This window comes from Corythoichthys intestinalis, chromosome 1, assembly GCF_030265065.1.
Source record: "Corythoichthys intestinalis isolate RoL2023-P3 chromosome 1, ASM3026506v1, whole genome shotgun sequence".
NCBI lineage: Eukaryota > Metazoa > Chordata > Actinopteri > Syngnathiformes > Syngnathidae > Corythoichthys > Corythoichthys intestinalis.
In genome coordinates, this window is record NC_080395.1 from 8094865 (window position 1) to 8113119 (window position 18255).

At 40.0% G+C, this 18255-nt stretch overlaps 1 protein-coding gene across 9 annotated transcripts in view; it reads left to right on the forward strand.

Moving 5' to 3' along the window:
• Nucleotides 1–18255, forward strand: part of LOC130922836 (gastrula zinc finger protein XlCGF58.1-like) — a 31310-nt gene that overhangs the window by 5355 nt on the left and 7700 nt on the right. For 7 of the 9 annotated variants that reach the window (XM_057848044.1, XM_057847999.1, XM_057848036.1 and 4 more), the window contains one exon: nucleotides 8228–8516. The exons of 1 other annotated variant lie outside the window; for it this stretch is intronic. In XM_057848044.1, the coding sequence (XP_057704027.1) occupies nucleotides 8228–8516 (289 nt within the window). Of the gene's footprint in view, nucleotides 1–8227; nucleotides 17524–18255 lie in introns of those variants that run through there. One more of the 9 variants, XM_057848075.1, reaches the window with a different exon arrangement.

Genomic DNA, 18255 nt, shown 5'->3' on the forward strand with positions numbered 1-18255 from the left:
CTTAGCATTCAGAAACACTAAAAGACATTAATTAAAAACATTGTGGTGGTCAGTAAATGTTACTTTTATAGAACAAGTACAGGGAAATATATTTAAAAAATGGAATCATGAGAAACAAACATAGAAATAACAATCAAAACACATCTCTAGTATTTAAGAAATCCCACCTCTGGCTTTTATGACAGCTTGCAGTCTCTGAGGCATGGACTTGATGAGTATTCTTCATCAATTTGGTACCAACTCTCTTTGATTGCAGTTTCCAGATCATCCTTGCAATCGGAGCCTTGCTGTGGACCTTTTTTTTTTTTTTTTCAATTTCAACCACAGGTTTTCAATATGGTTGAGATCTGGGCTATTTGCAGGCTATTTCATAGACTGGATGAGTCTTTCTCCAAGGAAGGCTTTAACACTGAGATAAAATGTCTGAGTGAGTGCTCGTCATCGCCATCACAATGTGCGCATGTGCAATAGTCCCATCGCAGGATGTGTGATAGTTTTGGTTTTCTCCATAAAAACAGCAATTGTGCAGCGCCATGGCTTCCTGGATTCTTTTTATAAACACCAATCTTCATATCTTCATCATTCACAAATAAAAACCGTTAGCCTGGATTAAATGTTATTATATGAATTACAGCTGAAACGAATACTCGAGCAACTCGAGCAACTCGAGTTTAAAAACTGATCAGAGTAATTTTATTCACCTCAAGGAACAGTTTAATTTTGCCAGCTCTAAGCATCACGTTTTGCCTGGGCTACTTTTAATACGGGACAACGCACTGATGTCACGTGCGTAGAGGAGGAAGCAATAAATAAAAAATAAAAAAAAACCTAACTGCAGCTAACAGCCGCTACAAACTACGACGACGTTGCTAAAACTAGCCCGCATGATGCTACTGTGGTAGCAGCAGGTAGCGTCTGATGCGTCTCGTAGATATCACATAATGTTGAACTAGATGTGAAATGAGAGAGTCAGCAGCGGTAATAAACAGCCGCCATCTAAAAGCACTCGCTCACGTAAAGTTAGCCCTGCGGAGAGCTACGCTTCTTTACATTATGACCACTGTCGATGTGTTGCTAACGTGTCTTACATACAGGCTTTATTTAATCTGTGAAAACATAGCGCTGTGGAGTGATGAGGGTGTAAAATAAAAACTTAATAATGCTAACTGTCAATTTTAGCTCAGTCGTCATTGCTGGATAAAACACTAAGTAGCACTGGTCCTTATTGTGCTCTAATACAGCAGGTATCATACATTTATTTTGAACACTGCAAAAACTCAAAATCCTATCAGGATTTACAGTTTATACTAACTTAAAACTTAACTAGAACTTAAAAATAGCTTGACACAAATGGAAATTTAATTGAAACACGTGGGAAAAAACACCAAACTTTTAAGTGATGTGTTATCAAGCATAATGGCATTTTTAGGTAAGAATATATTTTTTATAAGATCTAAAAGGTTTTTGAGTGAAAGCAGTGAATTAGTCTTTTTTTTTTTTTTTTTTATTCTAGTCACATCTGAGATACAATTGTTGGCTGTTTTCAACAATGTACATCGAAAATAAAGACATTGATTGACTGAAAATGGTTCAATATTAGATGAAATGTCTTGTTTTCTCATGTATATTTATATCTGCTCTTTACCTAAAAAATATTTGTTTTATCCGATTACTCGATTAATCGATAGAATTTTCAGTCGATTACGAAAATATTCGATACCTGCAGCCCTAATATGAATACTAGGAATGTCCCAATCGCATATTTTTTTGCACCCGAGACAGAGCCTCATTTTGAGAATCTGCCGATATAGTCCCGATCTGACACCAAAAAAGTTAATGTTTTTGCTTTGACGCTCACGCTCCCGAGAATAGCCTCTCACTCAGACAATGAATGAGTTGACACAGCTCACTTCAAACTGTGTACCAAGCTTAGCGACGATTAACACATTTGTGCCTTTGATCGTAGAGCTACCGAGGCATTTCTGGCCAGATCAATGCTACAAACCTGTCAATCATCGTTAAAAGCTTTGTTTTCTCTCTGTAAAGCTGAACAACTTCACGTATAGTGAGGTAGGGCTGGGCGATATGGCCTTAACAGGGTCCCCGCGGGTTATTAAAAGTATTAAAAAAGCATTGAATTTAGTTTTCCATTATTATAGGTATTAAAAGTATTAAATTAGCTGTTGTAAGTCTGGAATTTTTTTCACTGTGGTCTTAATTTTCAAGAACATCTCAGTGCAACCTAAATTATATCCGTGACGAAGTTTTTTTTAAAAATTTTATTTAATCCATAACGAAGATGACGCATAGAATTTTTACGATGTACTGCACTGCAAATCGAAATGCAACTCGTGCGTGCCAAACCACCACAACCGGCAAAACGGAGAATCCATCCACCTCTGCATCGGGAATGCGTCCGTTTGTCGTCGGAACGAAAACCCTGCAGGCAGAAGTATCGTGGATTCTGAACACCAAAATAGACCACCATTCATATACTTCAAATGAGTCCATTGGTGATCTGTTTCGGATATTACGTCATTTTTGGTCGGCATCGGCTGTCACAATGTTGGTCATGTTGCGTTTTGTTCCAGAGGGAGCGTGCTCGATGTGTTAACTGTCTTTTGTAGCGAATTTTCAGTTGTCAGAAAAAAATGCACATTTTCTTAATGTTTAAATAGTTTACATATTTTTATGACAATTATAAATGCATTTACACAATGAAATAACGCTGGAAAAGTTTGTTAAACATAATGTTGCTCAAATCGTGGTTTTTTTTTTTCCCGGAGGGAGCATTCCCGACTTTGTAACTGCAGCCTATTTAAGCTCATCAAGACTTTAAGATAGAGGTAAAATCGGGCCTAAAAAGTCCAGCCCGACCCGAACTGGTCTGCGTGTATTAAAGCCCGACCCGCGTTTTGTGTGATCACATTTGTGACGATGTCTGCATAAAAGCCTGTCTTTTATAACGAATTCTCATTTGGCAGAAAAAAAACGCACGTATTCTTAATTTTTAAATACAATACATATTTTTATGATCATTATAAATTTATTTACACAACGAAATAATGCTGGAAAAGTTTGTTAAATATAAATAAACAGATGCAGTTTTGCGGACTCGCATAGGGGAAGATTAAAAAGGGCGTATAGGCACGCTCTGGCTCTGCAATGACCATACAGTGCCTTCTTTTTTTTAATCCAAATTATTTATTTTACAACAAGTATTCCTTAGTTTATCATTCATACATCGTTAATATATAGTTATTTCAAAAAGTTAGCGAGAAAGAACCCTGGCCCGGCCCGGCCCGACGTAATAATTGACATTTTAATTTTGGTCATGTTTTCAGTTTAATTTAGCTGTTTCCAGCTTGCTTTGTTTATAATTGCGATGTTTGTTTACCACTTTTCCTCTTACTGCGAAGAGGGAGGAAGTTACATCAGCCGCCGCTATGATATTTAAGTCATCAGCCATCTGCTGTGACCCGGGAATTTAACGCCTGCTTTCACGCACACTGCTTCCCATGTCAGTCGACACGGGAAATTGTTTTCACACACAACTGCTGCACGGTTTAGTCCCGCGATATTCCCGTTATTTTGGCGTATGTGATAGGGGCTCAAGTTGCATCCAGATACTTTAGGTAGCAGATTATAGGTCATGCGAAGGCAGTGGACCTGCTTAAACATTTCGGTTTGCCTTTCGAATGAATGTGAATTTGGCCGTTTTAACTTGAGAGTTAGCCATGTTCACTGGGGTCTTGGCAGGTGCACTAGCGGCTAGCCTGTTACAGAAGATGGCTGTTCTGAGTCCTGTCCTCCTCCTTTTGTCCATAATTATTGTGTGCGTGTGTGTGTTTAAAAAAATTCTGAGACTTCATAATGTTACTTTAAATGTGTTTTAATTGTATCTTCAATATATGTGCATTCCTTTGTCAAACACACTTAGTAATTGAGGTAAAATTTGATGTTCATTGCTTTATTTATTTAATATGATTCAATATGATCTAAATAATGGGTGCGAGAAAAGTATTAATTTGCAGTTGAAACGGCATTAAAAAAGGTCTTAAAAGTCTTGAATTTAGATTTATCAATCCTGGGGGGGACCCTGCTTAAGTACGTATCACGATAAATTGAGCAGATTTACCTCGATAACGATAAATGACGATAAATTCGCCCAAGCGAACTGTTATGTAATTTGAAAATTTGAATCAATGCATGGAATACAAATCAACCGTTTCTCGTTACATTTATTTAACCAGCTTTCAATTTAACAATTGCACATGCAGTCTACACATAAAGTATTTAAAAAAATGTTGCAAACAAGAATTCTAGTTTGAACATTTATAACAGCTTGTATGACTTGAAAAATGTACAACATTATAAAAATCAATATGACGACTGTGCAAAAATGTCATTCTAACACAAATGACTTGCAGCATTATCAGTACACCTCAGACAACTTATTGGTAATGGCTGCTGTGACATAATTATTCAACACAAGTGTTTACTTCAAGGTTTCAGTTTTTTTTTTTGTCCCCGAAACATTTTTTAATACATGCACCCCCCACACAGACACAACCAGATTAAAGCTGTATTGCTCTGATGCCAATGAAACATTAAAGGTTTTATGATGGCAGAATAAACCAAACACATACAGAAAAATAGCTGTGGCCATTAAACTGTCATATTATATATGGGCTTCACTGTTGGAGTATACTTATGCTGAGTGCTTTACCATCATGAAAGCTTTCAGAGAAATCACACAGGGATGCAAAATAACGCGACATGATGATTGCTACATGAAGTCCGTGCCCAGTCCAATCATTAATTTCAGCCGTTTCGACAAGGTTAAAGCCGCTATCCGACTCTCACGTTCATTTGTAGCCGCTGTTAGCCGCTAGCATTAGCCTGTGGCTTGGCTACAAGAAGAAAGCACTGAAAGCATCCTCTCCTGATATCGTGAGAACCAGGGAGGACAGCGGGTGAAAGCCTGTCTGGAACCCACTAAGAGTTTACTTAATGTCAGGTGAAAGTTTGGCGAAGCTAACTTAAGCCCGACTCCATCCCGTTTACCTGTAGCGTTAGCCTACCGGGCTTCTGTTTGTTTGGCTTCCTGGAAACCACGTGACTCCATACGTAAGCACACTGTCTGCTTTCTTAAAGGGCAATGAACATAGCCGAACAACACAGAGTCAAAGCGGGATGAAAAGACTATATTTTATTGTTTTATTATATTACCGAATTTACCGACATGGTCAAAATTACGTCGGTCATCGTGAAGAATTTTGGTGACTGTAAATTTTCAGTTTACCGCCCTGCTTTATAGTGAGGACAGTACATGTCATATTACCGTAATAAAGTAAAATAAAGGATACTGTGAGGTACAGTATGGTACTGTTTATTCGATTCGATTACGATTCAGGGTGCTACGATTCTATTATCACTGTATTGACGATGATCACGGGTATCACAATTATCGATGCATTGTACTTATTTATAAAGTAGCCAAACAAATTTATGTCCATTAATTATTCAACATATCCTAATGATTCAACGGGAACGATGGAAACATGGCCATACAACAAAAAGCTGCCCTTAAGCTGCTTTTTTAATTTATTTATTTTACAAGAGAGTGCAAAAACATTAACCATTTTTAAGGCAGTACTTATTTCTCTCAACAATACAATAAAATTTGCACGGGTCAAATGAATTCCATATTTTCTGGAAACAGTGTCATTAAAAATTAGACTTCTTTTAACCAATATACTTTGTTTTCACGTATTTATGTACTATTTTGCATGTTTGTAGTGTTACTGCTGTACTTAACCATGGCTTTACCATTCTGCATATGAAATACACGTAAGCGCATTAGCTAATTAGCTTAGCGCTCGACGCTAACAGTTAACATCTCAAAAACGACAATAAAAGCTAAACAGTACAAGAGGGTTTGTGTACTCACCTCTTATAGACGCACAAGACTCTTAGCAACACACTCAGGACATTTTTCAATTGACATGACTTGAAACTACTGCTGGACATCTGAAAGACAAGGAGCAACGAACTATCTCCCTCCCCCTCTTGCTCTAAAAAATTACTTGCGCACAGAAGAGCTCGCGCCAGGTCCATGCCTGTCTCATACACAAATTTATTTTGAAAAGGAGTAAATCTCTCGCTCACTAACCAGTCGCATCCATCATAACGTTGTGTGCGCGTGTGTGTGGCTGACGTGTCTTGAATTTCGTTCTGCTACGAGCGGCTGTCATAAAAGTTAACAGGGAAAAATCATCATTTTTAAACCTTTTTGAATCGTAATGAAATCGTCACGTGTCGTATATCGATGCATCTAATAATCGATTATTTGAAACTCCCTTTATTTAGATGGGCTAAAAATCAGATTTTGTCTGCCAGTCTGAACAAGGCCTTGGTGTTGAGGTAATTATCGAGAGTTGATTGAATATTTGCTTAATTGATTGAATATTTGCTTGATTGATTGAATATTTGCTTGTGCTCATATATACCATACATAATACATATTGCCATATTTTTTCTGATTTGATATAACCAGTAAATGATTATTGCTTGCTCTACTAGGTATAATGTTTAAGTGTTATAAAGTGTTAAAAAGGGTCGGGATGACAACTGCCTTGCTTCATGGCCGCATCATTGCGTAGCTAGACCTTCCGGGACGTCTTCAGCACCTGACGTCTAGACTTTTGTCTCGACTTCCGAGGACAATTTTCCATTCGAGGACATCTTCCATGGCCGCAGCGTTGCATAACTGAAGTGTCTGGGTCATTTTGACCTTTTTTTTTTTTTTTTTTTTTTAAACTCTTTATTTTGTTATTTTTATATATATATATGAACAACAGGAACAAAGACAGTACAAACTAACATATATATATGAACAACAGGAACAAAGACAGTACAAACTAACATAAAATTACAAAATAAAATAGTACAAGGGGGGCATATAAATTCTCATTTAGTTGAGTGAGCATTGTCTTTGTCTTTGAATAACGTCCATTTTCTCCAGTTTTGCGTAAAGTCACCTGCTTTGATTCGCAGATGAAAGGTCATTTTCTCCATCACGTAGATCTCCTCCATAATGTCCATCCAGTGTCCTGTTTGTGGAGCATCACTTTTTAACCAGTTTCTTGTAATGGCCTTCTTATAGGCGACAATCATTATTTTGAAGAGGTACCTATCTTCTTTCATAACAACTCCTTCTGGGATCAATCCCAGATACAGAACCCGTGGGTCCCTGGGAACCTTATAATTTAAGATGTCCTCCAAAAGTCCAATACTATCATCCCAGAAAGATTGTAGTTTGGCACATGACCAGAAAATATGACTGTGATTGGCGTTATAGCTTCCACATTGTCTCCAACATTTTTGTTGTAGTCCAGTCTGTTTGCTTTTAATTTGAGGCGTGATAAAGAAACGTGTCAGATTTTTCCAGCCAAACTCCTGCCAGCGTTTGGAGCTTGTAGAGCTGTGTTGTGTTTTGCATAATAGACTCCAATCACACTCTGAAATTTTGGTCTGCAATTCACCTTCCCATTTAGATTTTATATACAGTGAAGTGTTGCCATTACATTTCTGTAGGCATGTGTATAGTTTAGAGACAGCTTTGGAAGGCATTTCCTTATAGGCATCCGTCATCATTTTAACCAGCACATTGCTCTCTGATGATATAACAGTTTTCACTTGTGTATCAAAAAAGTGTCTGAGTTGTAAGAAACGAAACAAGTCTTTGTTTTCTAGTTCAAATTCGTTTTTAACCTTTTCAAATGATTTCATTTTGACCTTTTTACCTGTCCCCTTGCTCACACACGTGTATTTAGTTAGTTCCACCTACATGCTCACACATAGCCAACCAAAATCACATGGGTGTCTCCAGCTTGCTTCCCCCTCCCTTCAGGGCGGCACCCTTTCTGTGTTAGGACAAACCCCTAAATAAAAAGAGCAAGGAGGGATTTTCCTTAGATCAATTTTGGTGACTATACAGCGTAATCTAGCATTCCTGTCTTAGTCCCTCTCCTGCTCTCCTTGGCCAAGAAAACTGAGTGTCTTCTCTCCTTATTTTTGGGTAATTTTACAAATGTCTACCTAAGGGTCTATTTTTTAACTTGACACTTGGTGTCGGTAAAAAAAATATACAACATGAAAATCACGGCGGGAGACTGATCAAAGCTCGACTTTTGACAATCACGTGATATTTTTCAATTTCCAGTGTCCCGTGGACGTCACGATGAAAAAGCTTCACCCTCAGAAGCACGATCCCCTCCCCGTTAAACAGGAGGAGTCGGAGATGCCGTACATCAAACAGGAGGAGGAGCCAGAGACCCCCAACATTAAAGAAGAAAAACAGGAAGATGAAATCCCCGAGTTTCCAATGACTGTCAGTGTGAAGAATGAAGAAGACAAAGTTCCAAGCAAAGAGAGCGGAGTAGCGAAACCTTCGAGCGACAGCTCATTTCAACACCTGACAACAAAAGGAGAGGCACGATCGCAACCTGACGGTTTGTTAGCCCCGCTCTCAGACAGTGACGACGTAACGTCACACTCTTCTGATTTTAACACTGATGATGAGGATAAAGACTTTGACTCAAATGCTTCAAAATCCTTAAACAAGTCCTCATTGAAAAGAGACACAAAAGCAGTTGGGAAACGTTTTACCTGCTCACTTTGTGATAAAACATATTCTCAGAAACAGCACTTAAAAAGACACATGCATACACACACCGGGGAGAAGCCTTTTGGCTGCACAGTTTGTGGTAAAAGATTCGCTTTGAAGTTTGAATTAATAAGTCACACAAGGACACACACTGGGGAAAAGGCTTTCGCCTGTACACATTGCGGTAAAAGATTTTCTTGGAAGCAAGCGTTAAAAACACATACTCGTACACACACCGGGGAAAAGCCTTATCTCTGCAAGTTTTGCGGTAAAAGATTCACGCAGAAGGGACAATTAACGCGTCACATAAGTGCACACACTGGAGAGAAGCCTTTTGTCTGCACATTTTGTGGTAAACAGTTCGCTGAGAAGGGAAGTTTGAAGAAACACACAATGACACACACTGGCGAAAAGCCATATCCCTGCTCAGTTTGCCATAAAAGATTCTCTCAGAAAAGACTACTAAACTATCACACAAGAACACACACTGGAGAAAAGCCTCTAGTCTGCACAGCTTGTGGTAAACGATTCACTGAGAAGGGAAGTTTAAACAAACACACAATGACACACACTGGAGAAAAGCCATTTCCCTGCTCAGTTTGCCATAAAAGATTCTCTCGGAAAGAAAGGCTAAACCGTCATATGAAAACACACACTGGAGAAAAGCCTTTTGTCTGCACAGCTTGTGGTAAACGATTCACTGAGAAGGGAAGTTTAAACAGACACACAAGTACACACATTGGAGAGAAGCCTTTCACCTGCAGTCATGAAAATCACTCACCTTTCGGCAAAATTCACCGTTTTGAAGTCAAAAAGGGTGACCTACGTGAATTGTGTAGATCCGAGGAGAAAATTTTTAGGGGGGGAGGGGAGGTCGTAAGTCAATATAACTAACTAACGACATGTTTTATTGAAGTTGCTAAGCCTGTCGCGATATGCAATGAGTCCATTTATCTGCAAGGTAAATAAAAATGAGGGCAGTAATTTTCACGGCTGCGTTTTATCACCGCATGCGTGCATACATTTGTGCGTGCGTGTAGATGACATATGAGACTCCAGTTGTTGTGTCCAGATGTTTATTGGTCAATAACATGCCTTAGAATTACAGTTCACACATACAAAATAAGGAAACACATCTATATTAAACACTGTAAACGTTAGCATTGCTACATTGAGACTAATGGGGAAAAACGACAACTTACTTTAGAAAACCAGATGAGTTAATCAAGTATAATCAAGTATACTGGTTGTCAACCATAATACTGTGTCAATGTTTACACTTGGTACTTAAGGGTATTTATTATATGGGTTTTGCACTTTACCAACTTAGTTGTATGGATGCTCCAAACAAAGTTTCATTGTGCTTTTTGCAACAATGACAATAAATATTCTGAATCTGAATCTGCTATAAAACAATGGCAGTCTTTTCCAAAACGCAAACTTGCGGTTAAAAGGTGATACTTCAAACATGAAAAATCGCTGGTTAACAACATTTGCAAACGAAAAAATGAAAAGGAAAAAAAAAAAAATCAGCGACAGCACAAACAATGACAAAAAGTGCTTCTTGCGGAATGTAAAGTTGTCAGCGGTTTAGCGAACGTACTTCCGGTGTAAATTTTAATGATAAAAGCATGTCATATAAATAACGATTTCTGGAGCTAATCTCACATACTTAAGAAACAGAAATAATACTATAATATGTAAATACTATAATACTTCAGAATTCAGATTTTACCATAAGAATAACTTTAAAATGACACCCTTTTTTAAAAAAAAATATGATTGGCAATTGATATTATAATTGTTATAATACTATTATATGTAGTAGTATACTATAATAATATTGCTAGACATTTTTTTGTTGTAAGAATTGTTTTGAATATTGTTGGAAAGGCGAAGTCAGTGTTCTGAATCTGTTTACATTCCATTCTTCGCACGGGTAAATGCGATCAGCTAAGCCTGCACAATATATCCTTTGAACATCGCCATCGCAATGTGCGCATGCGCAATAGTCACATCGCAGGATGTGCAATTTTTTTTCTTTTTTTCAACATTTAAACTTTTGTTTTACATCATGAACGCAGCACGTGTGCAGATCCTGGACTAAACTGAGTTATGAAAATTAGAGCCGATGGCACCATCTTTCAGAGCATCGGAATTTAAAAACAATATACAATCATGTTGTAACATACATTCACGGTGGCTGAGTGGTTAGCACGTCTGCCTCACAGTTCTGAGATCAAGGGTTCAATCCCGGGCTTTGGGTTTGCATGTTCTCCCCGTGCCAGCATGGATTTCCTCAGGGAATTCCGGTTTCCTCCCACATCCCAAAAACATGCATGGTAGGCTGATTGAACACTCTAAATGGCGTACCGCAAGCAACACGTCACTTCCGCTCATTAATATTCATGAAATTAGCTACTGTTGCTAAGCAAGGACAAGCCACCGTTTGTCCCTAATAGGAAATGAATGGAAATCGTGTACGAAGGAGCTAATCCTACCAATTCTCTCCAAAAATGATGTGCCTGGTGCCAAATTGATTGGCATAGATGTGGAAGAACATAAAAATGTTCAGTTAAAGAGATGGCTTTAGTGTCGAAGGCTGAAAAAGACGAAAAAACGAGCCGACCTAAGCATAGCTTTAGCTTTTTTTATCGACGCAACTGACAATGACATTCCCCTGTTTCAACAAGCTATCCTTTACCATCAGCCCTGTCTTTCTTATATATCCTCTGGTTGTCCTACGTCTCTTACCGTTCTTGGAGGTAATTTAGTTAGCTTTGTGTAGCGATCGCAAATGCTACTCAGTGACCGCCAACGAACACTTTTAATTTTTTCATTGTTAACACATCTTAATCCTATAATTTATTTACACTTCCCCCTTACTAAAGTTTTTTTTTTTATATATATATACAACAGAAACGGTAACAGTGGCAGTCAGATACCATTGTAATTCTTCTCAGGTCATTCATTGTCAGACAGAAGCAGTACGGCACAACGTTACGCAAAAGAAATAAGTTAAAAATATAAAAATGGCTTACCTCTTTGTCCTCTGAAAGACCATGCCAACCCAACATAATGTCTACTGCATATGAAACGTGAATGGATTCGCCGAGCTGGTGTTAAAGTCCGCGCAAGTTGATTCGGTCTCCACATTTTTTCCTCCCGAGTTTTTGGTTTCCGGAAACCTATGAAGAAAACATCCTCCATGTGTCACAATGTCTAGAGTCGTTTCTACAAGTTCCAAAAAAGCAATGCGTGATCGGCATGTTCGTTTTTGAAAGATTACCGGAGAAAAGTAGCACTTTTTACTTTGAGTCTATGCGAGGGCGGGTCTATAATGTCCCACTTCGGCTATACTTCCGCTTTACGATGCGACGTCACGGTCTAAAAATAGCCTGCGTGCGGTACGCCATTGTCCGTAGGTATGAGTGTGTGCGTGAATTAGGCCTGTCGCGATAACAAATTTTAGTGTGCGATAATTATTCTCATAAATTATTGCGATATTATTGCATATTATATAGATAAATTCAAAAATACTCTTTAAGAAATCACAACTAAAAACAATAGACCATGCTTCTTAAGTAAAAAACAACAATATTGATACCGCACAGAAACACAGAATACATAAATTGTGTTAAAAAAAAAAAAAGAAACAAAAAAGGCACTTAATAACTTAAGCATTTAGGCAAATTAAAACTTTTCCCGTCATAGCTTCTGCAATGGTGTTCCATAGGGATGCAACGACACAGTTAAGTCACTGTTCGGTACGATTTTTGATACGGGGGACACAATTTTCGATGCGATTCAATTAGAGCTGCAACAATAAATCGATTAACTCGAGTATTCGATTAGAAAAAGATATTCAAATTAAATTTTGCTGATTCGAGTATTCGTTTAATTAAAGTGACGTTGTAACGGTTTATTTTGAAAGTGCTTGCATTTAGTTTTATTGATTTGGGTGGATACACTGTCTTCTATTCGGCCTCAATTCACATGGCTGAATCCAGGTGCTCCCTGATAAGACCAACATAAGCACAATTTTGTTTGAGGATTTTTTTTTTTTTAATGCATTCGTAATTTAGTTTATAGGTATATTTAGCCTATTTTTGTGGGAATATGTGTCTGAACCATTTGTTAAGAGCATTGTAAAAAAAAGTTTTTGCATTTTATAGCATTTGAACTAGCGGACTTTTGCGATGCAAGTTAGCCAATTGTTCTTTTGTTGTACATAGATCCTCATTTATTTATTTATTTTTTAATACCGTTTGAGGCTCAGCTCAGTTAATTTAATTTTTCATGTTCCTTATCCGATTACTCGATTATTCGAAATAATGGTTTATCGATTAATCGACTACTAAAATAATCGATAGCTGCAGTCCTAGATTCAATACATTTAATGCTCTGTAAAAAAAATAACAATTATATTATTTGTTTCGTTTTTTTTGTTTTTTGTTTTGCTAATGAGCAAAAATTAAATTGCCATCATATAAACATGCATTTTAGTGCATAATATTTATGTGCTTACTTCTTACTGATCTGAAAAATTTTTGTATAAAAGTGCTGAGAACAATCTTTACTGTTGGTAAAGTGAGGCAAGGCACACTGTTGATTGCTACAGCTCTCTTAGCAGCTAGGTTTACTACATGAGCAAGACATCCTATTTGTGGTCCGAATCCATCTGTGTCACGTACTGAATTAACAATATTTGCAACATTATCTATAGTCACTGGAATGGATTGATTTGGCCTTCTTAACTTACATTCAGTCATGACAGTTTAGAATTCATCGATGTAGTATATGGACTACGTGTCCCATAATCACTCTGTGCTCACGTAGCCAATGGCATGGGACGTAGTACATCTAGTTTGCCATTTCATGATATCTAGTGTAAGTGCCGCTGAAGTCACGTCTGCTCATTACTACACAACACCAGCATATGACACAGCGCTCTTAATTTCATTCAACTGTTCGTTGTCAAAGCGAGTTTGTTCGTAGCAGCCTAGTCGGTAACAAATGTTTTGGCGGACTTCTTTGTAAATATCCGGCGTTGTGCTGAAAAATAGCCGCCCCGCGTGAAATGTCACTCCTGACGGGAGCGCCCACACGTCAACAACACCGGCGCGCCGTAGATGGTCCACAGTCACTCCGGAGCACTGACGCGGCCGTTATACGTTGAACAATAGGATATAATGGGAACGATTGGCTCCGGCGCTAGTTTTTGCCGGACCTGGAACGAAAATGCATTTTGCGTAGTTGGTAACGAGGAATCCGAACTTTTAACAGCACGTCTGCCGCACGCGCGCGCGCACATGAGGCGATAAATCGCAGGGGGAAAATTACCTTCATTTTTATTTATCGCGCGATAAATGCAATTATTGCATATTGCGACAGGCTTAGCGTGAATGGTTGTATGTCTCCTTGTGCCCTGCGATTGGCTGGCAACCAGTTCAGGGTGTCCCCTGCCTACTGCCCGTAGTTAGCTGGGATAGGCTCCAGCACCTCCGCGACCCTCGTGAGGAAAAGCGGCATGGAAAATGAATGAATGAAGGATACATTCATGTTTTTCTGTTTCATGCTCGTACGGCACCAGTGTCTCACTCTCCCTCCTGCTAGGCAGCGTGACCAAACTGTTTTTCTTCGTCAACAGTGCGGTATCCCGAACGGAGCTATTCAAGTTATTTGGTGAAATGTTCTCGTTTTAATATCGCAAGATAATATCGCAAACTCCCCAAAAAGTTTTTCCAATATCGTTCAGGCCTACTATCAGCATTTGACCTCAGTGTTCATGTGTGATTGATTATTGTTATTTACATGTTTATTTGTACTTTAATAAAGAATTTAAGTGTTCCAAAATGTCTTTGTGAATTAATAAGCGTCAACAAAAATTTAATTGCTAAATTAATAAAAATAAATAAATAAAATATTTAGTCGACTAATTGTAAAAATAGGTGGCTGACTAATCGGGAGAAAATTAGTTGTTTGGGACAGCCCAACCGGAACATATTTCCTCCACACCCTTCTCACCTTTTTAACACCTGACCCATTTTCATGCCTGCACCTGATCATTTTGTGGTAAAGGATTCAACCGGAATGAAGATTTAAACAACCACGCAAAAAGACACACCTAATTTACTTACGGCTTACTGCTTTTGACAATTTTACTTCTGATTATCGGCATTTTGAAATACAGTGATCCCTCGTTTTTCGCGGTTAATAGGGATGACCATAACCCCCCTCCCTTCCCTGCTCCAAACCCTGGTGGCATCCACACCAGATGACCGAACCACCTCAACTGACTCCTTTCTACATGAAGGAGCAGCGGCTCGACTCGGAGTCTCTCGCGAATAGCAGCGTTTCACACCCTGCCTCTAAGTGAGACACTAGCTATCCACGTGAGAAAGTCCATTTCGGCCGCTTGTACTCATGATCTTGTCCTTTCGGTCATGGCCCATGGTTCATGACCATAGGTGAGGGTAGGAACGAAGATTGAACGGTAGATGGAAAGCTGTGCCTTTCGGCTCAGCTCCCTCTTTGTTGCAACAGTGCGATAAAGTGACTGTAATACCGCTCCTGCTGCCCCGATTCTCCTTCCAATCTCACGCTCCATTGTTCCCTCACTCATGAACAAGACCCTGAGATACTTTAACTCCTTCACTTGAGGAAGGACCTCTTTCCCTACCCGGAGAAGGCAATCCACCGGTTTCCTGCAAAGAACCATGGCCTCAAATTTGGAGGTGCTGATCGTCATCCCCGCCGCTTCACACTCTGCTGCAAACCTGTACAGTAAGTTCTGCAGGTCACAGGCTTATGATGCAAACAGGACCACATCATCTGCAAAAAGCAGCGATGCAATCCTCAGCCCACCTAACTGTAAACCCTCTCCACCACGACTACACCTCAATATCCTGTCCATAAAAATGACGAACAGATTTGGTGACAAAGCGCAACCTTGACGAAGTCCAACACCCACTGGGAACAAGTCTGACTTACTGCTGAGGACACGAACACAACTCTCACTTTGGGTGTACATGGATTGGATGGCCCTAAGAAGTGGCCCCCTCACCCCATACTCCCGCAGTACCTTCCACAGTATATTCCGGGGGACCCAGTCATATGCCTTTTCCAAGTCCACAAAGCACATGTAGACTTGATGAACATACTCCCAAGCCCCCTCCAGGATTCCAGCGAGAGTAAAGAGCCAGGACAGAACCCAGATTGTTCCTCCTCAATCAGAGGTTCCACAATTGGCCGCACCCTCCTTTCCAGTACCTTGAAGTCGACTTTCCCCAGGGAGGCTTAGGAGTGTGATGCCCCTGTAATTGGCACAAAACCTCTGGTCCCCCTTTTTAAACAGAGGAGCCACCACCCCAGTCTGCCACTCTTTCGGTACTGTCCCAAACTGCCACGCAATGTTAAAGAGGCGTGTCATCCATGACAGCCTTTCCACACCCAGAGCCTTCAGCATTTCAGGGCGAATTTCATCAACCCCCGGTGCTTTGCCACCGCGGAGTTGTTGAACCACCTCGGTGTCTTCGCCCAGAGAGATTGAATCAATCCACCCTCATCCTCCAGCTCTGTCTCTATAACAGAGGGCGGGTCAGTTGGGGTAGTTGGATTCAGGAGTTCCTCAAAGTGTTCCTTCCAACGGCCGACATCTTCCTCAGTCGAGGTCAACAGTGTTCCAGCCTTGCTGTACACAGCTCTGATGGTTCCCTGTTTCCCCTTCTTGAGGTGCCGGACAGTCTTCCAGAACAACTTTGGTGCCGTCCGAAAGTCCTTCTCCATGGTCGCTCCGAACTCCTCCCACTCCTCTATTTAGCCTCCATCACAGCCGAGGCTGCAGTCCATCGGGCCTGTCGGAACCTTGTATTTGCTTCAGGAGTCCACAGTGACAACATGCCCCTGAAGGCTTCCTTCTTCAGTCGAACGGCTTCCTTGACCACCGGGGTCCACCATGGTGTTCGAGGGTTACCACCACTTAAGGCACGTAAGACCTTAAGACCACAGTTTTCGGCTGCAGCTTTAGCAATGGAAGCTCTGCACACAGTTTTCGGCTGCAGCTTTAGCAATGGAAGCTCTGAACACAGACCAGGTTCAATGTCTTCAGCTTCCACAGGGATTTGAAAGAAGCTGCTTCGGAGGTGGGAATTGAAAGTCACGCAGACAGTCTTCCTCCAGACGTTCCCAGTTCACCCGCACTATCCGTTTGGGCTTACGAGGTCTGTCCAGAGGCTTTCCCTGCCAACGAACCCAACTTACCACCAGGTGGTGATCGGTTGACAGCTCAGCCCCTCTCTTCACATTGACCTTTGACCTTGAGTGCTCTGGTACCAGGTACACTTATAAGCATCCTTGTGTTTGAACATGGTGTTAGTTATGGACAAATCCATGACTCGCACAGAAGTCCAATAACATATCACCACTCAGGTTTCGATCAGGGAGTACGTTCCTCCCAATCACACCCCTCCAGGTGTCTCCGTCATTGCCAACGTATGCATTAAAGTCACCCAGGAGACAATGGAGTCCCCTTCAGGGGTCCCGTGAAGAACCCAATTCAAAGACTCCAAGAAGGCCAAATATTCTGAGGTGCTATTTGGTGCATACGCGCATATGGTTAAGCTACCCTGTTCTACAGTTTGTAAGCCAAACATGCTTTGTATATGAGGCCAAGGGTGTTGATTATTTTCAGGTACAACATCGGAGACTGTTGCCGCTACCATTTTACAAAGGCTTTTCAACTCTTTTGGTTCTTTGTTTCAAATACTTTTTGTTTTGTCTTGAAATGCCACGTAAAAATGTTTAACTTTGTTTATCTTTGTGAATTGTTTCTCAGCATAACGTCAACTGCAGTGGGGCAAATAAGTATTTAGTCAACCACCAATTGTGCAAGTTCTCCTACTTGAAAAGATTAGAGAGGCCTGTAATTGTCAACATGGGTAAACCTCAACCATGAGAGACAGAATGTGGAAAAAAATAAGGAAGAAAATCACATTGTTTGATTTTTAAAGAATTTATTTGCAAATCATGGTGGAAAATAAGTATTTGGTCAATGCGAAAAGTTCATCTCAATGCTTTTTTATGTACCCTTTGTTGGAAATAACAGAGACAAAACGTTTTCTGTAACCCTTCACTCTTCGCTTGGTGTAAAGAAATGAACTGTGGGAGCAATTATTAGAAAATGGAAGACATACAAGACCACTGATAATCTCTGGCTGGGTCTTTCAGCATGACAATGATCCCAAACACACAGCCAGGGCAACAAAGGAGTCCATTTCAAGGTCCTGGAGTGGCCTAGGTAGTCTCCAGATCTCAACTCCTTAGAAAATCTGTGGAGTTGCCCAACGACGGCCTCAAAACATCACTGCTCTAGAGGAGATCTGCATGGAGGAATGGGCCAAAATACCAGCAACAGTGTGTGGAAAAGCTTGTGAAGAGTTACAGAAAATGTTTGGCCTCCGTTATTGCCGACAAGGGGTACATAACAAAGTATTGAGATTAGCTTTTGGTTGACCAAATACTTTTTTCCACCATGATTTGCAAATAAATTCTTTGAAAATCAAACAATGGGATTTTCAGTTTTC